This window comes from Erinaceus europaeus, chromosome 7 (genome assembly GCF_950295315.1).
Source record: "Erinaceus europaeus chromosome 7, mEriEur2.1, whole genome shotgun sequence".
In the NCBI taxonomy this organism is placed as follows: Eukaryota; Metazoa; Chordata; class Mammalia; order Eulipotyphla; family Erinaceidae; genus Erinaceus; species Erinaceus europaeus.
Window position 1 is genome coordinate 112880781 of NC_080168.1, and position 24348 is coordinate 112905128.

Below are 24348 nucleotides of genomic sequence, written 5' to 3' on the forward strand. Positions count from 1 at the left end.
CAGCCCGGGGCTGGGCAAACACCGCTGCAAAGCATTGGCTACCGCTCTTCCCTCTCAACCAATAGCAGGAGAGTATGCAAATAAACCACCCGGTGTTCTCCCCCTTTGAGTCTAGTGTAAATGGGCACCTTTGCTCTGATGAAATGTGGGGGGAATGGAGTCACTGGCGGGGTCCCGCAATACTCTTGGGACCAAACCTGGTCCAGTTAGTCCTAAGGAAGATGGGGTGTAAATTAGTGCCAGTTGCCAGTGTCTTTAATTCTAGAACAGTTTTATTTATTTATTTATTTATTTTAACCAGGGCACCGCTCAGCTCTGGTGTATGATTGTGGGGTTGAGGGGAGGAGGATTGATTGAACCTGCGACTTTGGAGCCTCAAGCATGAGAGTCTCTTTACATAACCTTTATGCTAGCTACCTCTGCCCTAGACCCTGCTGCTTGGAAATCCAGTGAACTTAAGAAATGGTGCAAAAAATTAGATCAAATTAAAAAGGAAGTAAAGAGATGCTGAAAACTGTTGGAGGCCACCTAGGTCAACCCTTTTGTTTGGGGAGAGCGACAAAGAACCGTATAGACACAGCACCTGTTCCTGACTCAACTGAAGGTTAATGTTAAACCATCTTGCAAATAAGTAAATCAGTGCCAGGGAGAGATGACAAAATGTAGGGTGTCAGTGAGATAATCAAGAGTAATTTAAAAGGTGGGGAGTGGATAAGATAATGCTTTTCCAAGGAAATATCTCTAAACCGAGAAGTATTTGTCAAGGGGAGGGCAGAATGAAGCCAGTGATTGCAGCCCAAGAACTCAGGCAGAGTGTTGGGCTGAGCACTCTTCTTTTTTTGCTAACCCTTGGGGTTTGCTGGATCAGAAAGAAGTGGAAATTGGTAAGACTCAGTCTCTGAAAATCTCCTGATGGTCAGCAAGCAGCAGCTCTGAGGCTGTGGGGTGCCTGGCCTGCCTGCCAGATAGACCAGATTAGCTGGATCTTGTGTGCTGTCTGGTTGCCCAGCAACAGTCTCTGCTCCTTCTGTCTGTCACCTGGGAGCCAGCTCTGGTTACCAGACACAATTCTTGGAAGAGTGCCTGGAGAGAAATAGAGATAGGCAAGAGGGTTCCGGAGTCCAAGCCCTCCTCCACTGTGGTGGCAAATGGTGAGGATCCTTAGCTGTCCACCCTAGCTTTGAGACCTACCCTTCCTATGCCTCCACCAAGGACACAAGGGGGAAGGGGCTAGCAAGGAAAAGGAAGACATAAGCAGGGCTCTCCAGGAAAAACTGCTGCAAGGGGTTTGGGGGTGGGTGGGTAGTCCCGTCCCCATTTCTGAGCCCCAAGAAGACTAGCAATGAGGCAACTCACCCACCTTCCATTTTTATTTATAAAATTTCCACATGTATCCAATTTTGGGCTTTCTACATGTGGGTAAATCCTGAGGTGATGGAATAAACAAGGCCTTGCTTCCTGGGAGTGCCCACCCCACTGAAAGATTTGGGCCGGGTGGTAGCACAGTGGGTTAAATGCACATGGCGCAAAGCGCAAGGACCGGCATAAGGATCCCGATTCGAGTCCCCGGCTCCCCACCTGCAGGGGATTTGCTTCATAGGCGGTGAAGCAGGTCTGCAGGTGTGTATCTTTCTCTCCCCTTCTCTGTCTTCCCTTCCTCTATCGATTTCTCTCTGTCCTATCCAACAACAACAACAGTGACAACAATAATAATGACTACGACGACAGCAGCAACAACAACAAGGGTAACAACAAAATGGGAAAAATGGCCTCCAGGAGCAGCGGATTCAAATGCAGGCACTGAGCCCCAGCAATAACCCTGGAGGAAAAAAAAAAAGAGAGAAATGGTTTTTAAAAAGAGCAGTGAAATAGGTCTATAGGTGTCTTTCTCTCTCCCTTTCTGTCTCCTCCACCCCTCTTAATTTCTCTCTGTCATATTCAATAGAAAATAAGGGGGGGGGAAGTAAAATGTGCCCTCCCATGCCCTAAGACTCATGCCAGGTCTGCCCCACATGCTCTCAGGAGTAGAGAGATTTGTACCTGTCTCTGGATGAGCATGTAGTTCTACCCTTGCACTGGGCATCAGGGTATGTGGGCACCCCCTGGGCCCAGGAGTCAGGAGTGCAGTAACAGAGGGGGCTGTGACATGGGAGGCATGGGAAGGGAGTGGAGTGCAGCCCTGACATGGTGGATCCTGAAACCTCTACCTTTCTGTACCTACCAGCACCCACCCCTAGTTTCTCAGGCTGCACTGCTGTCTACTTGGGCCCTTAGCAGAGGCCCAGAAAGGCAGAACTCCCAGTCCTCCTCTATAGGCTGCAGAGAAATCAAAGCACTTTCTCTGGCTGTGTCAGGGAGGCTGCAGTGGTTACCTTGTGAGCTGCATTGGTGCTCAGGCCTGTGAGTGGAAGGATCCTTCAGTAGTACCATAAATGTCCAGACACAGAGTCACTTTGGAACTGTCCTCTGCAGACCGGCCAGGACCTCTTTCCTGGGAGGGCTGGGTAACCCGAGCCACTGGCAGTCCCTCAGGTCACTTCAGAGTGTCAGCTGATGCTCCCAAGACCATTCATCATGCCCCCTGCCCAGCTCAGGGCACCCCCAGCTATTTCCAGTCCCTAAGGATGGAACAGCTTATGTAACAGGCTGGAAGCCAAGGGTTGGGCTGGGGAGGTGGTGCTGGGGGGAGGGGGCTTGTGCTAAGGCTTGTTCCCACCACCCACTGTCAGGCCAGTCCCTGTTCTAACTGGAAATGTGTGGAGTGGGGACTCACAGGCCTTGGGGAAATCACACCATCTCCTGCTTCTAGCACCCTTTCCACTTCCCCTTTCCCGACCTGACCCAGAGGGTGGATCAGACTCTTTCTGATCCCACAGGAGGCAGGTGTTTGCTGCTGGCCTCTGGAAGAATACCCTGTACCCACCTCACAGTCCCTTTCCTGACTCTTGCAAGGTTGAGGAGGTACCATTTGATGACTGAGCAGAGTTCAAATTCACTTGTTTACATGGTGGCATGAGGCAGGCTTAATAAACTTGTTGGGATTCAGTTTCCACCTGAGAAACGTGACCGCAGGACCACCTTCGAGGTGTGGTGGTGTCTATGAGGGCTTAGAAGTTAATTCTAGGAGAAAGAACTCAGGGTTATCTGGGCAGCTGTGGGTAAATTATTTAAGCTCTCTGCCTCAGTTTCCTCATGTGTAGGCTGGAGACAGTGATTCTGCCTGGCTCTTTGGATGGTGAGGGTTTGATGGGCTTCTCTGCATAAAGACCTAAAACCAGTGCCTGGCACTGGGTCAGCACCATCTAAGTGTTGGCTATAATTAGACAATGTTTAGAGAGTACTCTCCTCAGCCTTGGTTCCTAATAAGTTCTTAGTGGAAAGTTGTTGTTATTTTTAACTTCTTGCTCTCTTTAACTATCTTAATTCCTTTTATAAATCCACCTTCATTCAGTTTTGTAATTTCCTTTAAGTACCCTCCAGTTGCTCCCCTTTCATTGCTAATCTACTGCTATTACTAACTGTTTGCATACATTCTGTTTGTCTGCTCTTTAGACTCACAGAACATTCCACACATACTCCTTAAATAATTTGCCCACAGCAGCACATATAGCCCTGAGTTCAGCCTCTTAGAATTGACTTCTAAGCACTCATGGACACACAGCCACACCTCGAAGGCTGTACTGCTGTCACATTTGTCAGGTGCTAACTGAATCCCAACAAGTTTATTAAGCCTGCCTCACGCCACCATGTGAACAAGTGCATATGTCGGGGCCTCCCAGCAAACCAGGGAGTGGGCAGTGATGCTCATGTCATTGCTCTTATTTTGCAACACCCAGGATGCGGTGTGAACTGCCCAGAGCATCAACTCCTGAGGGGTGTGTCCAGGACAGCAGTCAGGATATCCTGACTTCTCCAGGGCACGCCAGTTCCACATTGCCAGGGCAGATTAGCACAGGGGGCCCTCCTGCTTCTGGTCTCAGTCTGAGCACCCGCAGAATGGAGGTGAGGGAGAGAAAGAGAAAAGGAGAGAGAAAGAGACACCTGTGGGCTTTATAAACACCAGAACAAGCGCCAGTCCCAGGAAATCCAAAATGCTGTGTGGTGGTGCCCTCTACTGGAAATAAGTGGCACCCACTGGACTGCTGCCCTAAAAATGTATTTATCACATTTTCAGCTCTGGCTTATACTGGTGCTGACGGTTGAAACTGGATCCTCTGAGTCTCAGAGATGAAAGTCTTTTGCATAACTATCATGCTATCTCCTCACACTTCTTTTTAAATACTATCTCCTTGATTCAATTTATTTTTTTTTATTTTCCCTTTTGTTGCTCTTGTTGTTTTGTTGTTGTAGTTATTATTATTGTTGTTGTTGATGTCATTGTCTTTGGATAGGACAGAGAGAAATAGAGAGAGGAGGGGAAGACAGAGAGGGGGAGAGAAAGATAGAAACCTGCAGACCTGCTTCACCGCCTGTGAAGCGACTCCCCTGCAGGTGGGGAGCCTGGGGCTCGAACCGGGATCCTTATGCCAGCCCTCGTACTTTGCGCCACGTGCACTCAACCCGCTGCCCAACCCTGGTTCAATTTATTTTTATGAGGAGAGAAAGGAAGAGAGCGAGAAAGAGAGAGGACTAGTCTACCAACTATTGAATTCCATGTGTTTTGTCTTTGTTGCTTTCATATGGTGCCAGGGATGGAACCCAGGCCTTTACCATGTAAGGCATGCATTCTACCACTGAGCCACATCGCCTGAGTCCCATCTGTTGCCTTAAAAAAGATTACTTATTTATGAAAGAGAGAGGGGGATGGGTGGTGGGACACCTAATTAACATACATATTACTATATGCAAGGACCCAGGTTTGAATCCCAGCTCCCCATCCGCAGAGGGCAAGCTTCACGAGTGTTATAGCAAGTACTGCAGGTGACTCTCTCTTGCTCCATTTATATCTCCCCCACCCTTCTCATTTTCTCTGTCCTATCAACTAAGGGGGAAAATGGCTGCCGGGAGTGGTGAGTTTGTTGTGCAGCCATTGAGCTCCTGCAATAACTCTGGTGTCTATAAAGAAAGAACTAGGCCATCACTCTGGCATTTGTGATGCTGGAAATTAAATTCAAGGTCTCATGCTTGCAAGTCCTGTTCTCAGCCCACTGTACAACCTCCTAGGAGGCTTGTGCCTTTTTTTTTTTAAGGAAGGAATGTGGGTGATGGATTCATTCAGATTCACACAAAAGTCTATGCAAGATCTACTATGTGCCAGACAGTCTTCTAGAAATCACAGTGATGGGAAAAAGAAAACTGATCAAATTCTTGTCCTCCATAGAGATGCATGGGGCAGAGTGCTATAGATAAAAACTTACAGAACATAATGCCATGTAGCTTAGAGGTTAGACTATGGTGGCCAGGGAGGTGGTTCCATGGACAGTACATGAAGTTCTTAGTTTGCTCCCCCATCAATGTGCCAGAGTGATGCTCTGCTTCTCTATCTCCTTCTTTCTACCACTAATGAATAAGCACATCTTTAAAAAAAGTATTAAAGATTGACATAGAATGGATGCTAGTTATAACTGAACTGAGACAGTTCACTGTGGGGGAGTGGATAGAGAAGGAAGCCCAGGGCAGTGAGAGAGTCCTAATCTGGAGAAAAGGCAGACGAAGCCATGGAGAAATGGAGAGTACTGAAAAGGGGGGATTCTGGGAATGCAGAAGGCATAATGAGATCCATGTGGCAGGTAGCAGTGCTGGATGGGGACAAACCTAGAGATAGAGATCTTCCACTTTCTCATCATCACAGAGTATGTAGAAAAGAGGAGGAGGGGGTCGGGCAGTAGCACAGCGGGTTAAGTGCACGTGGCACAAAGTGAAAGGACCAGCATAAGGATCCCAGTTCAAGCCCCTGGGCTCCCCACCTGCAGGGCAGTCACTTCACAGGTGGTGTAGCAGGTCTGCAGGTGTCTATCTTTCTCTCTCCCTCTCTGTCTTCCTCTCCTCTCTCCATTTCTCTCTGTCCTCTCCAACAATGAATGACATCAACAACAACAATAATAACCACAACAAGGCTACAGCAACAAGGGCAACAAAAGGGGGGGAAATGGCCTCCAGGAGCACTGGATTAATGGTGCAGGCACCGAGCCCCAGCAATAACATTGGAGGCAAAAAAAAAAAAAAAAAAGGAAAAAGAAAAAGAAAAAAGAAAAGAAAAGATCAGGGCACAATTCAAGAACTCCCTGACTAGAGAAGAGTCAGAATATCAGAATATGAGCTCTAACTTGCACTGAGTCAGCTGTGCCCATAGCCTATGATATGAGTATTTTTGGCACTAGAACCATTTTGCTGATGAGAACATTAAGGCTAAGAAAGGTATAGGTAGGGAGTCGGGCGTTAGCACATCGGGTTAAGTGCAGGTGGCGCAAAGCACAAGGATCCTGGGTCTAGCCCCCGGCTCCCCACCTGCAGGGGAGTCGCTTCACAAGTGGTGAAGCAGGTCTGCAGGTGTCTGTCTTTCTCTCCCCTTCTCTGTCTTCCCCTCCTCTTTCCATTTCTCTCTGTCCTATCCAACAACAACAACAATAATAATAACTACAACAAGGGCAACAAAAGGGAATAAATAAATAAATATTTTTTTAATTATAAAAAAAAGAAAGGTATAGGTCATGTGGTTTGCCTAAGGATGGAAATATAAAGTCACAGATCAAGGATTTGAATCTGGATTTTTTCTTTTACCTGATTCCAGAATCCAGGTTTTAACTATGAAATGTTAAAATGTTGGATGAAAGAAAAAAGGCAAGGCATAAAACAACACATTAAATATATCACATTTGAATGAAAGCACACACACATGTATATATTTGAAGAGTTATTAATGAGATATAGAAGGAGAGAGGGAAAGAACCCGAGCATCACCCTGGTATATGTGCTACTATGGTCCTAACTTGGGACCTCATGCTTGAGAGTCCAATTCTTTACCCACTGTGCTACCTCCTGGGCCAATATATATTTTAATACTATAAGGCAATATATCAAAATGTGGTGCTCTCTAGCGATAAAGTATGCCTCTCTGTCCACTAGTGACTGGTGACAAGAGGTAATTCTCCACCCCACCCCCACCATCCATTCCCCACCCCCTACTGCCGAAAAAAACGCTAGAGAGAAAACCCTCGGCGCTCATCGTAACCATATCTCAGACCCAGGTGCTCCTTTTCAGTTTACAGTGTGTTTTCTTTCATTCTGCAATTGTTATTACTGCTATTTAACAGGGGAGACAACCGAGGACCAGGGAAGCCGCTGCTGTTCTGCAGATACCCTGTAGTATAGCTGCGACCAGAAGGGTGAGGTCGGGGGGCCAGGCGGTGGTGCACCGGGTTAAATGCACATAGTACGAAGCACAAGGACCCGCTCAAGGATCCAGGTTCAAGCCCTCGGCTCCCCACCTGAAGGAGCGTCGCTTCATAAGTGGTGAAGCAGGTCTGTAGGTGTCTCTTTCTCCCTCTCTGTTTCCCTCGCCCCTCGCAATCTTTCTGTCCTATCCAATAAAATGGAATGAATGGCTCCCGGAGCAGTGGATTCATAGTGTATGCAAAAAAAAAAAAAAAAAGAAGAAGAATTAGACCAAAGAAAGAAAACAGTTGGGGGGGGGGGGCAGACAGTGGTGCAACATGGTGCGCCCGATTAAGCACATATAGTATGAAACACAAGAACCCGCGCAAGGATTTAAGTTCGAGTCTTGGCTCTCCACCTGCAGGAGGGGACGTAGGACTGCAGGTGTCTATCTCTCCCTTCCCTCTCAATTTCTCTGTCCTATCCAAGAAATGAAAAATCAGGCCACCAGGAGCAGTGGATTCGTAGTGCAGGCACCGAGCCCCAGCTATAACCCTGGAGGCAAAAAAAAAAAAAAGTTGGCTGGTGCACAAGGAAGTCGAGGTGGCCACGAGGATTGGACAAGGACGCGCGATGAAGTCGAAGTGAAGCAGGTGCCGAGCGTACCCAGTAGAGGGCGACGTCACTCCAAAGCCCAGCAAACCTGCCTGGCTACGCTCCCTCTGGGGCATGCCCCTCCCTGGAGGGGCCCTGGAGCCGAGAACTGAGCGACAGGGCATCTTCCCAGCTTCTTAAAATTCTGAGAGTGTCAGGATGGAGGGGCAACTGACAAAGTAGAACCAGAGGCAGAGGGTGGTGGGGAAGCCTCCGGGGAAGTTGCAGGGGTAGGGTAACCGAGCAGGGGGTCCACGATGCTGTTAAATGTGCCCAGCCTCCACGTGTCCGCTGCAGCCAGGGGAGTCAGCGGTGGTGGGGAGCGGGGGTGCTCTGGTGCCAGGAGAAGGTCCGCGAGTGGGCGAGGGGGCGGGAGTGCAGAATGTCTGTGGAACTTCCTGCGGCAGCAGGATTTGCTGCTCTGGGGAGGCGGTTACTCACTCTGGCTTTGCCACCTGCTTCCCTCCCAGCTCCCAGCAAAACACAACCCAGTCCCCATCTCCACCCCCACGGTAGCTTATGACGATACCGCACTCCTAGGCTGGAACCTGCCCCCTCAAGCCAGCCCTCATCCTCACAGTGGGCCAGGATGGGGCATAGAATGCCCAGCTGACTCCAGTTCACCCACCGCAGTGCACACATCTCACCCCACATCCACTCCGCTGCTTCAGTCAAGTCTAGAACTTGATGGTCAGTCTTGTGTGTCTCTCTCCACCCCAACAAACACACACACACACACACACACACACACACGGTATCCCCACACTGACTCCCAACAACTCTTTCAACAGGAAACCCTAGCCGTCTGCTCCTCAGCCCCAGATTTCTGCCCTCTCCCCTCGACTGTGAACACTGGCTACTCCCAGTGAGCTCCCAGGTCAGGGACACCCATGCTCTATACTGACCATCCTCTCCAACCAAAGTAGGAGACACAGGTGTGTCCTGTGAGAGAACTACATATACCAAAGCTTACTCCATGGGGCAGAAAGCTGTCCCCCACAGCAGAAAGCTGTGCCAGTGGGAGACAGAGTCCTCAACTCCCTAGGATAGCAAACACCCCCCCCCCAGAATTATCTTCATTCAACCGTCTGTCAATAATTCTTATTGAGGGAGATTACATAGTGTTTATGCAAAAGACCTTCTTCATGCCTGAGACCCTGAAGTCTCAAGGTCAATCCCCAGCACTACCATGAGCCAGATCTGAGCAGTGATCTGGGAATATATATATATTGTCTGGGGTGTCTTTAAAAATCCTGATACTCAGAACCCCTGAATCTGAATCTTTAGGGGGAGAAGTAGGTTCAACCTACTGTTAAATGTCCCCGAGGAGCTCTGTTGCTGTGGTTGGCAAAGACTTGCCTTGCTGTCACTTAACCAGGGGTCACAGAGAAAGTGAGCTCTGAGAGCAAGGTATTCCATCTGAGTGATAGCTACAGAGTTAGAAGTGCTATGTGTGTTGGAGCTTGGAAGGGGGGTAGTTGTCACTCAGGGGTTGCTGAATGGGGGAAGGAGGTTCAGAGAGAAGGGACAGCATCAGCACAATTTTTATTCTTTTCATAAGCTTGTGTGTTCTGAAAGGCTAAACTTCAGGAACATAAAACACAGTTAGGGGTGGGAATAAATAGCATAATGGTTATGCAAAAAGACTCTCATGCCAAAGTCCCAGGTTCAATCCTCCCTGCACCACCATAAGCCAGAGCTGGTAAGTGCTTTGTTTTAAAGAAGGAGAAGAAAGAAATTAAACATTTACCTTCTAAAATCATTCATTTATTCAGACATACTTGCTTTCTATGCTATCTGAAGGTCCATTGAGTACCAGGCTCTCCCAGGGCTAGGCACCATGAGGTCACAGAGGAATAAGTGAAAAAGTACACTCTTGGGAGTTTAAAGTGAGGCCAGGGGAGAGAGGGGCACTGCAGGCCAGAGGTCACCAGGGATTACCAGGAGCTTCTGGTAAACTGTGTGGCTCCACTCTGGAGGAGTGTGGAGTTGAGCTGAGGAAGTGAAGAAGTGGGTTGAAAAGATGGAGAGTCACTTTCACAGCCCCTGAAAGGGTTAAGTCAGGGCTAAAAGAGGCACACTGCTCTTAGGTCACCAGCAGGGGTCGGGCATGCCCGCTCTACTCTAGGTCTCATCTAACCCTATTTCCAATGAGAAACCTTCCCCTTGCCCTATTCTATTCCTCCCTTAGGCCACCTCCTGCAATTGTTGATGTGGGACTTTAAACTGATTCCCCTGGAGAGCCTCACAGCCTCTCTCACCTCCCAACTTCCCAAGTGACTATCTGGAGCTCAGAATGTGACTTCTCCAGTCTGACCACTTCTTCTCCAGTTTCTCACATTTAGCTCATCTTTATCTTCTGAAAACTGGAATGTTCCTGGGTCCAGTCCTTCTAGCAGGTTTTTTTTTTTTCCCAAGTCACAAGAGCCCCATCCTCAACCCTGATGGGTGTGTTCTCACCACCCTCCACTAGCCCACCTATCAGAGAGGGAGAAGCATTCCACTCTTTGACTTCCTGCTTTTGCTCTCTGACCCATATCAGACTCAGTTCCCTCAATCCTGCCTTCCACACTCCCTCCTTCCTTCCCCACAATGAGTCCCACTGCTTGAGAGGTTCTTTGATCATCTTAGCCCTGATCCACCCTCATACCTCCAGGAAGCCCTTTCTCTTCCCAGTCTAATCTCTAGGGCAGATCTGAAAGACTGGAGTCCTCAGCTTCTCCATCTGTAAAAGGGGGGCAGTAATACACAGCACTGTGCTCTGATGTGAGGCCCAAGTGAAGAGGAGATGCGTGTGGAGATGCTTAGCTCTGGCTTGAGAGTTCATGGTGCTTTGGGAGACAGGCCCTAGTCTTTACCTTCAGCTCCAGCCTGCTGATGGGTGCCTATCCCTGTCTTTGTGCATTGACTGTTTTCACCCTGGACAGAGCACTCCCCTGAACAAAATGGGGAAAACCAGGGAGCTTAAAGTGGAAGGTGGGCAGCCATTGTACTGAGGAGATGGAGGCAGATGTGGCTCCATGGGGGCCAGCACTCCATCTGCAGGCCTTGGTCTCATTCTGTTATGAATGAGGCCTGATATTCACTCTCTCCTCCCTGGGGGTGGGGATCATCCCTTCTGGCTTTGTTGGGGGGGAGGCAGAGTCTCCCAAGGCTTGGAGAGGACCAGAAGGCTGGTGGGAAGTGAAGGAGGGGAGACAGGGCAGGGGAATACCAACTACACAATAGTCCCAGTCCCCACTCAGTCCCCACCCACCCCCACCCCTCCACCAAACACGATCCCTGGGCTAATTTTTAGCATCGCAGCTCACACATTAGTCACTCCCTGTCACCCACCTACACGGCAGGAGGCTGCTGTGCTGGTGCCGTCATCTCATCAGCTGAGAGGTGGGATTCAGCCCCGCCCTGGGCACCCCCTTCAGCCTGGAAGAGGGGCACTGACATCATACCCGACTAGCTGCCTGGGGGAAGGGAAAATAGTCTTGTAGGAGAGAAGCTGGGAATCTAGTCCAAGACAAGAGACCCAGGGGGTGGGGGGCTTGGAGACCCCACCGCCAGTGAGGTGCTAAGCTGTGTCCAGACAGCTGGTCTCCAGGCAGCAGGGAGGTGGGGAAGCCCTCCCCTAAACCTGAACCCCTGGGAGCTGCTGTTTGTCATCCCTACAGAGCAGCTGTTCAAACATGTGCTTGGGGAAGCTCCATTTTCTTAATCAAATGTTCTTGTTCCCCAGGGCCCACAGGGTGGGCAGGGCAGCCAGGTGCAGGTAACACCCAGCCCTGAAGGGATTTCACGTGAGGGGCCCACAGACACCAGCCACAGATGAAGCTGGGAAGGGGCCTCCTCACCCCCTCTCACCTTGGATGAGAGGTGGAAGAGGATGGTCACCCCTTAGCAGGGCTGGCCTCAGGAGTCACTGGCATTTATTGTGCACCTGCTGTGTGCCCCCTGGGAGGGGCAATGAGAAACAAGACTCAGTGTCTTGCTTTAGGAGGAAAAAGACAGACATGAAAAAAAAAAAGCTAGCATAATTGTCAACAGGGAATGAGAAACATAAAGAAAAAAATAATGTCAAGATAAAGACTAACGGGGTGGGGGGAGGTCAGGTGGTGGCACATCTCATTAAGTGCACACATTACAGTGTGCAAGGACCTGGGTCCCCACCTGCAGGGGGAAAAGTTCATGAATGGTAAAGTAGGGCTGCAGGTGTCTGTCTTCTTCCCTCCCTCTCCTCTCTTAATTTCTTTCTGCCTTTATTCAATAATAAATAATTTTTTAAAAAGACTAACAGGGACATAAACTACCTCTGATCAGATAAGGGAAAACTTTCTGAAGAGGTGATATTTTTTTTTTAATCATTTAATTTTATTTATTTATTAATATTTATTTTCCCTTTTGTTGCCCTTGTTTCTTATTGTTGTTGTAGTTATTAATGTCATCCTTGTTGGATAGGACAGAGAGAACTGGAGAGAGAAGGGGAAGTCAGAGGGGGAGAGAAAGATAGACACCTGCAGACCTGCTTCACTACTTGTGAAGAGACTTCCCTGCAGGTGGGGAGCCAGGGGCTCGAACTGGGATCCTTGTGCTTTGTGCCATGTGCACTTAACCCACTGCGCTGCCAGACTCCCAAGAGGTGATATTTGTTTCACTGTATCTAGTGGGTGGCAGAACCTATCTTGCAAAGAAGTGTGTTCCACCCAAAGAAAACAACATAGGCAAAGGCCAAGGGCAGAAAGGACCCTGACATACTTGAGGAATAATAGGTCCAGAATGAGTAGTGTGGTTGGAATATGACAAGAAATATGCAAAGACAGTCAATTTGAACTTGAAAGGACCAGATCCTGCAACATTATCCCAAGAGAGTGGCAGAGGTCATGTACCACCCAAAGCCTCCCAGTTAGCAAATTGTTGGGTCAGTGTGTCTGCTGTCAGCTCAGAGGAAGTTCTATGTTATGTAAGCGGTCTGCCTGAAGGGATAGCATGTCATGAATAGGTCACTGTAAAGAGTTTAGTTTTTTTTTCTAGAGAAAGCTATAATGGGGTTTTTTTTCTTTCTTTCTTTCTTTTTTTTTTTTTTTAAGAATTACTTGCTTGCTTATTTGTTTAAGAGAGGGAGAGAGAGCCAAAGCATCATTCTGGAACATGCAGTGCTGAGGATTATACTTGGCAAAGGCACTTGAATGTCCAATGTTCTACCCATTGTGCCACCTGCCAGACCACTACAGTGGTTTTTTTTTTTTTAATTTCTCACCTAAACTCAGCTAAGAATACATCATTATGGGAAGCAGAGTGGGAAGTTGCCAACTACAGTGGGTTTTAAGCAGAGGAAAATTGTAATCAGGTTTCCATTTTGGGAAGATAGCCCTGACTTCTGTTTAAAGAATGAATGGCCCAGGGGTGAGAGAGAAAGCAGAAACCCATTCAAGAGAGAGGCAGAGACCCAGGAGATGGTTCACTGAGTAGTGCATTAGATACGTATGCATGGGCCAGGTGGTGGTACACACATTACAATGCATGAGGACCCAGGTTCGAGCCCCTGGTCCCCACCTGCAGGGGGAAAGCTTTACAAGTGGTGGAGCAATGCTGCAGGTGTCTGTCTTCCCTTCTATCTCTCCCTTCCCTCTCAATTTCTGACTGTATTTATCCAATAAATGGTACCAGGGCCCATTCCCTGCACAGCATATGTCAGAGTGATGCTCTGGTTCTATCTCTCATAAATAAGTTTTTTAAAGAGAGAGAAAGGGCAGTAGTGCAGGAGAGTAGGAGGTAGTGTGGCTTGGGTGGGATAATATAATTTAGATTTTTTTTTTTTTAACCAGAGTACTGCTCAGCTCTGGCTTATGGTAGTGCTGGGGATTGAACTTGGGATTTTGGAACCTCAGGCATGGAAGTCCTTTTGTATAACCTGATGCTATCACCCTGGCTCATATCCATCTTTTTGTTGTTTTTGCTGAGATTTCACCACTCCAAGCTTTTTCAGAGAATATATATATATATATATATATATATATATATAGAGAGAGAGAGAGAGAGAGAGAGAGAGAGAGGGAGAGGGAGAAAGACCATGGTGCCAAAGCATCCTCCAATGTGGTAGAGGCCAGGCTCAAACCTGTGTCAGGCTCACTATCCAAGTGAGCTATTGTGCCAATCCTACACTTGTCTTATGCCACGCCTTATGTGCTGGCTACTGACAGGGAAGAACACTAGAGAAGGAGTCTTCAGTTCCAGATTCAGCTATGACAGTTACTTGTGTGATCCTAGCCATGCTACATGCCTGAATCATTTCAAAAGTGGTTTGAGAATGCACTGTATTTGTTAGGTTTTTATTTTTATTTATTTATTGCCTCCAGGGTTATTACTGAGGCTCTGTGCCGGCACTATGAATCCACTGCTCCTGGAGGCCATTTTTTTTTTCCATTTTATTATATAGGAAAGAGAAATTGAGAGAGGGAGGGGAAGACAGGGAGAAAGCTTAACACCTGCAGACCTGCTTTTCAGCTTGTGAAGCATCTGCCCTGCAGGTGGGAAGCCGGAGGCTTGAATCATAATCCTTGCACAGCAGGTCCTTGTGCTTAGTACTACATGTGCTTAACCAGGTGTGCCGCTGCCCAACTCTCTGTTGAGGTTCTACTAATGCATATCCTAAAGGGATGGGAGGAGCAGGCAAAAACAAAACCCATAGGGCTCTGCCACAGAGGCGAGTGAGAATATTTTGAGTTGGGTGAGGAGAACTTTGGGAAGCAAATTAAGTACAGAGGAGCCAGCGATGGGAAGATCAAGTGCACAGACTCCAACAGAGAGCATCAGAAGTGCACCAGGTCCAGCCAGCTAGCCAGAGCACAGCATGAGAGGGAAAGACAGCAAACAAGGCAGGTGGGATCTGATATCCCAGCCCAGACCTAGAATTTTATTCTAGGAGTACTGGACAACCACTGGGGGCTTCAAGAGCACAGAAGTGACTGGGCTTGTCAAAGGGTGGGTGGGTGTGTAAGGTCTCCTGTTGGCCTAGCATTCATCTCTCTGGGACACCCCAGAACTCAGGAAGAAAGGGTGCCCAGCAGTTATTTACAAAGGAATGGTTAGAAAGCCTAGGCCCCCACCTGCTGTGGGTATTCCAGGGATGTGCTTAAACAAGAAGCCTGCATTCTGAAGAGGGTGTGGGGCTTCCAGTTCAGGCTCACACATGCAAGTCAAAATCCCTCCTTATCTCCCCTCTTCCTTTCTTACACACGAGCGCGCGCACGCGCACACACACACACACACACACACGCACGCGCACGAACATACTTTCCTTGGCCACAGGCTTTCAATAAACAAGATGTAAAATACAACGTGCACAAGTGTGGAGCAGGGGGGTATGAGGCAGAGCTTGCCCCGGTCCTCCCTCTCAGCAGTCACCATGATGACACAGATGCAAAAAGAAAAAAAAAGTCCATTTTATATAGTCTGTGGTTCAGAAACAATGCTATGCAAGTGGTGGGACAGTCTGGGTCGCCTCCACCCCACGTGGATATGCTCATCCCTGTCCCTACCTCTCAAGGGGTGCAGAATCCAGGACCCCTGCCTGGCAGGACCCAACTTAGTTACAAGCCCCCCTGGGAGGGGCCAAGCCCTTAGGGTCACGGCCGGGAGGGAGAGGGACCAGCACCTTATGCCCCTGGTTCAGGGCCCCACTGGTTAACTGAGGGGGTGGGGTGGGGGGAGATGGAGTGTGCGTGTGTGTGTGTGTGTGTGTGTGTGTGTGTGTGTGTACGTGGGGGAACAACCAACCATAGGCCATTTCAGGTAAAGAAGGCTTCAGTAAAGAAGGTTCAGGTAAAGGTTCAGTAAAGAAGGTTCAGGTAAAGAAGGCTTCGTGGGTTTGGGTCCCCCAAGAGGGAGTTATCCTGGGCATTCCACAAGGCACTACTGACCCTGATGTAGGATGGCACGCCCCACTTTTGGCGCCCAGCCCCAGCTCTCCTGGTCCTCCCCTGCCCCAGCTTCTACTGTGGTTTCAGGGAGGAGTAAAAGAGTCTGGGTCCAGGACACAAGGCGCCAGGACTGGCAAGGACCCTCTCCCGCTGCTCTGGGCTCTTGAGGTCCCCCTGGCTTCCATCCCCTTTTTGTACTGGCTGGAACGAATAAATAAAATAAATACTTGCCCTCGCCCGACCCCACCCCTACAGCTGGCTCTCCTCCTCCTCCAGGGAGCGGTTGAGTCCGGGGATGAACTTGAGCAGCCGCCTGCGGAAGCTGCGGTACTTGGTCTTGCGCAGGCCCGGGCCGCACAGGGCCTGCTCCCGGGCCTCAGTCCAGAGCGTGCCCGGCGCGCCCCCGCCGCTGCCGGAGGAGCCTGCGCACCGCACGCTGGCGCTGCGGCTCAGCACCGCCCGGGAGGCGGGGGCGCCGGGGGCCTCGGAGAGGCCAGGGTCGGGCGCACGTGTCGGGGGCGGCAGGGGCGGCAGTGCAGGCGGCTCTGCACCCCGGAAGAAGCACGTATGGTAGACGGAGTCTTCAGCGTCGCCCGGGGCCCGTAGCGCGCCCCCTCGGGGACCCCCGGGAGCAGCCAGCAGAGGCCCAAAGGGCAGTGAGCCTGGCAGCAGGCCTGCCCCATACAGGCAGGAGCGCACCGACTCCAACGTGTCATAGATGCTTGGGTCCTTTACCACGAGCCCTGCAAGGGAGAGGAGTGGGAGAGCTGTCATCAGAAGGCACGTAGGAGGGGACCTCAGCTCCTTCCTAGTGACATCTGTGTGGCCTTGGGCTCACCACCCTGAGTCCCACCCCCTCTCTGTAAAACAGGAAAACAGGAATTAGAAATGCAAATGTTTGTGACAAGGAGTCATGGAATGTCATCTGAAACAAGCTCTTTGGCCTACTAATACTTCCCTTCAGAAGGCTAGCTTTAAGAATAATCTACAGATATGTGTGTTTGCACCAGCCCAGCATAGTTCTGTACCCAGAGAATAGCTCAGCAAAGCTTTTTTCTTCTTGGAGGGAAGTAATTACAGAGTTTTTTTCGGGGGGGGCAAGGATTAAATAGGGGTGTCTGTAGAGGCACAAGTGTCCTTTCACAACCAATCAACTCACCGTGCACCAGCCTCTGCTCTTGCACCATTAGGGACCTGTATTCGCCCCACTTCTCATACAGAGTTTGCTGCAAAAGAACCCACAGCCCAAATACTGTTAGGAGATGGCTGAAAACTAGCAAGAGAAAAGTATAGACAGAGAGACCAGGGAACAGACAGAAGAAATTTTGAGGTGAAAAAAGGTTTATGGGGGTGGGAGAAGATAGCATAATGGTTATGCAAAGAGACTCTCAAGCCTGAGGCTCCAAAGTCCCAGGTTCTATCCCCGCCCCACACACCACAATAAGCCATAGCTGTGCAGTGCTCTGGTGTTTCTCTCTGTGTCTTTCTCACTCTGCATCTCTCTCTCTCAAAAAAAAAAAAAAAGTTTATGGGATAGGGAAATAACAAAATTTTCATGCCTGAGGCTCTAAGATCCCAGGTTTGATCCTGGGCACCACCATAACCTAGAGCTAACTAGTGCTCTAATAGAATAATAGTAATAGTAATAATAATGGGGGCTGGATAGTGGAGCACTTGGTTGACAGCACATTAATTACAGTGCACAAGGACCCAGGTTCAAGCCCCTGGCTCCCACCTATAGGGGGAAACCTTCACAAGTGGTGAAGCAGTGCTGCAGGTGTCTCTCTCCTCTATCTCTCCCCTCTCAATTTCTGTCTCTATCCATAATAAATAAAATATTTTTAAAAAAGAAGTAGAATGATTTTTAAAAAGTGATAATAATGCAATAAGAATAGCCTTGGACAGCTAAATGACTCCTCAGAAAGTGTAGGGCCTGCAAGACCTCTGAAGGGGACAGAGCTCAGACACTATCCAGCTTACTTTACCTTCAGATATTGCAGCCGAGCCTCCAGCTCCGCCTTCCGGATGGACGTGCCATACAACGTTTCCAGTCTGAGGAGGTTGGAAGATCAAAGGCTGAGTTTGTGGCAGTGTGCATGGAAGCATCCAGGGAGGCTGAGCTCAGGAATCCCCGGGACCTGGGCACCTGCACATACCTGAGGACATTGCCAGAAGCCTTAATGATATCCACAATCTCTCGATGCCGGATGCCTTCCACATTCAGGCCGTTGACACTGGCGATAGTGTCTCCTGCCAAGCAGAGAGTAGGTCATCATCACCTGCTCTGTGGCGCCTGCTGGAAGAATTCTAGCTCCCTACCCTAGCCAGAAAGGAAGGAAGGGGTGATAATGCCAATAGAATTTCCCTGAACTCTCACTTCCTGCTCTGCTTGTTTGTAGGGAGAACTTTTGAGACAGTTCTTGCTCTGTCCAAAGTGCATACTCACAAAACCATAGCCATGAGCCCCTAAGAACCATGCCCATAAGAACTACCAGCTTATCCAGATTTAGTGTCCCAGCCAAGGTGCTGAGCGCCCTTAGACAGCCACATCCTCAGAAAGCTCTGTCCTAAAGGTGGAACTCTCCCAGGAATCCTGGACTGTGTCTAGAGTCAGTTATTTCTAGGCAACCCACAGGCCCTACCATGAGACCTGGTGGAGACAAGAAGGGGGCAAGGTAAGAAGCAGTATGCTAGGCATTAAGATTAGCCCTAGGTCTGAGAGGTATCTGCATCTGACACCCTTTGTCACTGCAGCAGAACCACCTATCTTCAGGCAGGCAAGGCATCATTTCTATCTCTAAAAAAGGGCGGGGGGGAAGGGTTGTGGATCCCTACAGTGACTCCTTGAGGACCAGGTGGGAGAGTGGATGTGATGTGAAACCACTTTGCAAAGTTGCAGTATTATCACGTGGCTACTAACAACTGCTAGAAAGCGGACAAAGAGATAAAGGGAGAACCTTGTGATAGAACTGGGGAGGAAGGTCAGCTCATGGGGTTTCAGGCTGCCCTTTTCAGGGACCTGGGGACTAGATCTGGCAGATCTTTAGGGTTTCCTACTGGAGGTATCATTTCATTGTTAGAGCAAGTAACACATAAGCCCCAGATTTGGACAGGTTGTGGGCGACATAGCCCAATATTAAACAGAGTTCATGACAAACTGCTAATGACGGACTGACCAGCAGCTGAAGCTTTTGCCATTTACCAGGCCATGGCTCTGTGCTCAGGAATCCCTTAACCACAGTGTGGTAACCTCTGAGAAGTCATCAAAGATCACAGAGGACCATTTTGCAAATGGAACTGTTCAAGATCACACAGTAAGTGCTGGTTTTGCCAAGATAGGAAGAGGGAGAGGGAGGACTGATTTCAAAAGATATTTCTTAAACCCTTGGCATGGGAGTGAAGTCATGCTACTTCCCAGAGCCCTGTGTCCTGGGGTCAGGCCCCACCTGGTGTGAGCCCAGCCAGCTGGGCAGGACTGGACTCATGAACCCGGCAGACAAAAGTCACCATCTCCACGCGTTGCTCCTCCCGGTGATGAAGACCATAAGTCTGTAATATAAGGGGTGGGGGTTGGGGTGGGAGGCCTTCATCCCTTAGACTGGCCTCCCAAGCCTTTTCTCCCTCCATCCCCAGTTCTACCTGAATCTCAAAGCCAAAGGTCTGGTTCTCCTCCTTCTCCAAAGTCAGCACCTTCCTGCAGGAGACACAGAGGGGCCATCTCATTGGGACTGTCAAGAAGTTTAGTGATCCCACATCATACTCCCAGCACAGGTTGCTAGAATATTCCCTCTGTCTAGCTGCAGTCAGCTTCGTCCAATAGTACAGAAACAATACAGCCTCCAGTTGTGGGGGCTATCAAGGATGACTGGCCCCTAGAGGGAGTGGACTAGCTGAAGTTTTTCAACCACACCCCAGCTCATTAGGGAGCCCCAGAGTACTATTACTGACTAGTATAGGCCCCCAACTAGGCCCCAGCCTGGAGCCTCTTCTGCTTCAGAGTCTTGGGGAGAGGGCTGGCCCCACCCCCAGAGACCAGTCAGGAGACTCAGTCCAGACCACAGCTGCTCCTCCCAGCTGCGGTGGGGCCAGCCCACCAGATGTGAGGGCTGGGGGAGGGGAACCTTGAGGCCACCCCTTCCCGCACTGAAGGCCTGCCCACTGGACACAATGGTCTGGAGCTACTCCAGATCCCGGCCTGCTGGGGAGCCCAGCATTTCCTCTGCCCACCCCCTTCCTTCCCGCCCTGCCAGAGGCAGAATTAAAGCAGTCTCCAAAGGCCCTGTCAGGTCTCCAAGCCTCAAAACATGCAGTGGACCAAGACCCTAGCTCCAGACCTCACCCAGATAGCCACCAAATGTACGGCAGCAATTCTCAGGCCCGGCCTGGGCACCTCCTGGCTCTGATCACTGCCACCCCTTGTGTATGTAGGGGTATGGGGAGTGACTTCTGTTTGTCCTAGTGCTCTCTGGTTTCAGAACGGCTGGCAAACTTTTTTCTGTAAAGAGCCAACTAGTTAATAGTTTAGGCTGGTTTCAGAACAGTTGGCAAACTTTTTTCTGCATAAAGCCAACTAGTTAACAGTTTAGGCTTTCTTTGCAAGCTTAGTTTAGCCTCTGTCATATATATTTTTTCTTTTTCTTTTTGTAAGAAAATGCAGTGGTTCTGTTACATATTTTTAATATTTATTTATTTATCTTCCCTTTTGTTGCCCTTGCTATTTTATTGTTGTAGTTATTATTGTTGTTGTTATAGATGTTGTTGTTGTTGGATAGGACAGAGAGAAATGGAGAGAGGAGGGGAAGGCAGAGAGGGGGAGAGGAAGATAGACACCTGCAGACCTGCTTCACTGCCTGTGAAGCGACTCCCCTGCAGGTGGGTAGCCAGGGACTTGAACCAAATCCTTAGGCCGGTCCTCGCGCTTTGCATCACATGCGCTTAACCCGCTGCACTACCACCCAACTCCCATTATATTTTTATAGCATAAAAAAAAAAAACCCTCTTAGCTCCAGGGCTAAACAGACCAATCTGGCCAGCTAGCTGGAGTGTGCTGATCCATTTTAGAAGAAGCGCAATTCAGGACAGGACTCAGGTAGAGTGGAGCAAGATCAGTATCTACTTCTTCCCCTTTCTTTGATCCTTCTTTGGGGTTACTGGGGAGGGGATCAGCATTGGACTGAGTTCTGGAGGCAGGATCAGCCAGGCCCAAGCTGCTGGACACAGCTAGGCTCTGACTTGGGCCCATGGAGTGTGGTGCAGAGGAGACACAGACTTGGACTTCCTCCACCTCCTAGATCCAGCTCTCCTAATCAGGGGTAACTGGCAGGGCCTGGGGGTGGGTTGAAGAGCACCTGATGACTCAAAAGTCCCTACCTCCTTTCTCTGCCACCCCCTCCACACAGCCCTCTTACCCCTCACACTCAGCTAGAAATCACACTAAAAGGGTGGGAGTGACTCCCCTGGCTGAGCTGAGTGGTTATATGCTATTGTCGCCCCCCCACTCCCCACCTCAGCACCTCATCCTTTTGGACCAGAGCAGGGGCAAGGAGGGTGGGTGTGACTCACCGCTGCTGTTCAGGACTCTGGCTGAGATTTTTCCAGCGGAATCCAGAGCCCTGGACAGGAAGAGAGTTAGGAAGGAGCAGATGAGAGAAGGAGTGTCCTTGAGCAGATATTCAGCTCTACTCGAGGTGGGCCAGGGGTGGCTCACCTGGGCTTAATTCTGGACCCAGCACCTCACTTCCTGAAGCCTGTCCACTCAAGGTCCTCATCTGCTTTGGTGCTGGTTTAACTATATGACGAGTACCACTCTCAGTGTCACTCCATAGCTTTCTCCCTAGACTTTAGTCCAATGAATAAGCTTCTTGTCCAGTGCAGGTTCCCAGGGGAGTGTGTGTATGTGTGTGTGTGTGCAGGGGGAGGGGAGAGGCAGTTTTATTACTCTGGAGAATAATTTCAACCCTGGCCACATATCCAGAGGGGCTCAAGCCTGCCCAGGCCCAGTAAGCTGAGACAGAGGCTCCCCCTAGATGTTCCCCAAAGCAGCCCCTCTTGCCTGTCAAGGCACCCCAGAGACACTCCCACCCCACCCCAACCCTGCCCATGGAGGACTTTCCTATCTTCTCAAACACAGATAGTGGCTCAGGGAGCTGGGGCTAGGCACCCAAGACTGGAAGGCTGGCTAGCTCAGCCTGAACATGGAAAGGCAGGGAAGAGAAGAGACAAGCATCTTCCCCTAAAGTATAGGCTACTTCAGGGACCAACCAGTTGCAGGTGGTCTGCTGTATCCAGCTCCCCCCCACCCCGGGTCACAACATCATCATGTGTTTTGTTGCTTTCCGGTATACTTGCGCGCACACACACACATACACGCATACACAGATCTTAGGTCAGACTTGTCCTTAAAGTTTTGTTACACTTAAGAAGAGACAGAGTTTTTTCCCCCACTGGGGTCAAGGACAGTGTTGGGGGGGTTCCTGCCTCTGTATAATCCTTGAGAATCTACTGCAGTGTCTCTTCCTCCCAAAACTATTGGTTCTTAGAATAAATCTTGTCCGGAACCAGCCCCAGGGCCTTATGTTCCTAACAACCTTGGGCCTTCCTGATTTGTGCTCCCATTAACCCTCTCCCTAGGTAGTCTCAGGGCCAGGAAGAGAAGGGAGCTCTTTCCCAGGAACCAAAGACTGGCCTCAGGGTGGGGACGGTTCCCAAATGGACCATGGAGCATAGAGAGACCCCTTTGTCTTTCCACTCGATTTTCATAAAATGCAAATCCTCAACAAGCTGTTCATTGTTGGGGGTGGAGCAAGGGGAGGAAAAAAAGAGGGCAAGCGGGGAAAGCCCACCCATGCCCCCCTTAACCTGAGTCTTGTGTACCCCTCACCCTCTTCTGAGCGTTCAGGTCTCCCATGGGGCAGAGGAAGAGTCTCACGAAGGAGTCAGAGGGCGGGCGCGGCCCGCATCCTTCCTGCCCCGCGGGCGCCCTGTGGGCGCCCCGCGACCCCTCCCACCGCGTCCGGTGGCGGCTCAGGTCCAGAGAGTGGTGGCCTCGTACCCGCACCTCCCAAGCAGGGCCGCCCCCTCGGAAGAGCGAGCTCCCGGGAGTAGAGGGTGCAGAGCGCGCTCCCCCTGCTCCCCTCGCCTCGGCTCGCGATCCCGAACTTAGCCGGGCGCGGCGGGACCCCAGCACCGCGTCCCCAGCTCTGGTGCAGGAGCCTCGGGTGAGAGTCCGGAGGCTTCTCGACCGGACCTCAGGAATGGCCAGAAAGCAAGCGGAGCGCCGGGTGCCGCAGAAGGAGGGGAACGAGACCGGGCGGCGGCTAGGAGCGGGGGGCCGACGAGATGAGGGCGGCACTGGAGCGGGGCGCGCTCCAGAGGGGGTCGATTGCCAGCAAGGGCCCAAGGGTGGCCCTGAGGCTCCGTGCTGGTTGGGGTCAGAAGGAAAATGGTGTGTGTGCATGTGTGAGTGTGTGTGCGTGTGTGAGTGTGTGTGTGTGTGTGTGTGTGTGTGTGAGAGAGAGAGAGAGAGAGAGTGTGCGTGCGTGTGCGTGTGTGTAGGCACGTCGAGGTTTCTTGAGTGGGGGCACGCACCTTTCGGCGGGGCAGGGTGCCCCCGGACACGGCGAGCGCGCGGTACAGCTCGGCCGGGTGATAGTCCTCCAGCGCCGCGTACAGTTCGTCCCCGGGCCCCGGGCTGGCGGCGGCGGCTGGGGCCCCCAGCGCTGGGGTCGCGGCCGGGGCGGCGGGAGCGATTTCCGAGTCGGGGGCCCAGGCGGAGGGGTCCGGCGTGGCCGCCGCCTCCTCTTTCTGCTGCAGCTTCCTGAGCCGGCGGAGGGTCATGGCTCTGGCGCCCCGGCTGGCTGCTCTCGGCGCTCAGGGATGCCCGCCTGCGGGGCGCGGGGCACCACCCTTTATAGGGTGGCAGCGCGGGGTGGGGCTTAGGGTGTGGGGGGCTCTGCTGGCCCCGCCCCTTCCCGGAGCTCCGCCCGCATCGCCCGGAGCCGATCCAGCCCAGGAAACTTGTGATCTGAGCAAAATCTAGTTGCGGAGGGGTGGTTGTCGTCGCTGAGCTAGGGGTCCCCGGGATACTGTGGTTTGCAGCGAGAGGGGTCTGCAGGAGCTTTGAAAATGTGGGGATGGACGCCCTGCTGATGGCGAAGTGGATAATGCATTGGACTCTAGCATGAGGTCCGAGGTTCAATCCCTGGGATCACCAGAAGTGATGTCCTGGTTCTCCGTGCCTTTTTCATTAATAAATAAGCATCTCTCTTATTTTCTCAATCTCTCTGTATCTCGATATTTCTCATCACTGCGGATTTGCTGTTCTAGGCTTTTTTTTTTTCCCATAAAGACAGGAGAGACACTACAACACTGAAGTCTCCTTCAGTGCCGTGGGGGACTGGGTGCCTATGGCAAAGCAAGCACGTTATTCAAGTGCGCTGTCATGCCAGCTTTATACAAATATTTCGAGAAA

At 50.6% G+C, this 24348-nt stretch overlaps 1 protein-coding gene across 1 annotated transcript; it reads right to left on the reverse strand.

Annotated features, from left to right (window-relative positions):
- Window positions 1-15381: 15381 nt before the first annotated feature.
- On the reverse strand, window positions 15382-23849 carry TAMALIN (trafficking regulator and scaffold protein tamalin). The gene is made up of 8 exons (XM_007518235.3): window positions 23466-23849; window positions 21441-21490; window positions 19518-19572; window positions 19325-19427; window positions 18035-18128; window positions 17864-17930; window positions 17038-17104; window positions 15382-16621 (listed from the first exon to the last, which is right to left on the reverse strand). Exons 1-8 carry the CDS (start codon window positions 23712-23714, stop codon window positions 16128-16130), a joined length of 1179 nt encoding a protein of 392 aa, XP_007518297.1. The 5' UTR covers window positions 23715-23849; the 3' UTR covers window positions 15382-16127.
- Window positions 23850-24348: the final 499 nt, after the last annotated feature.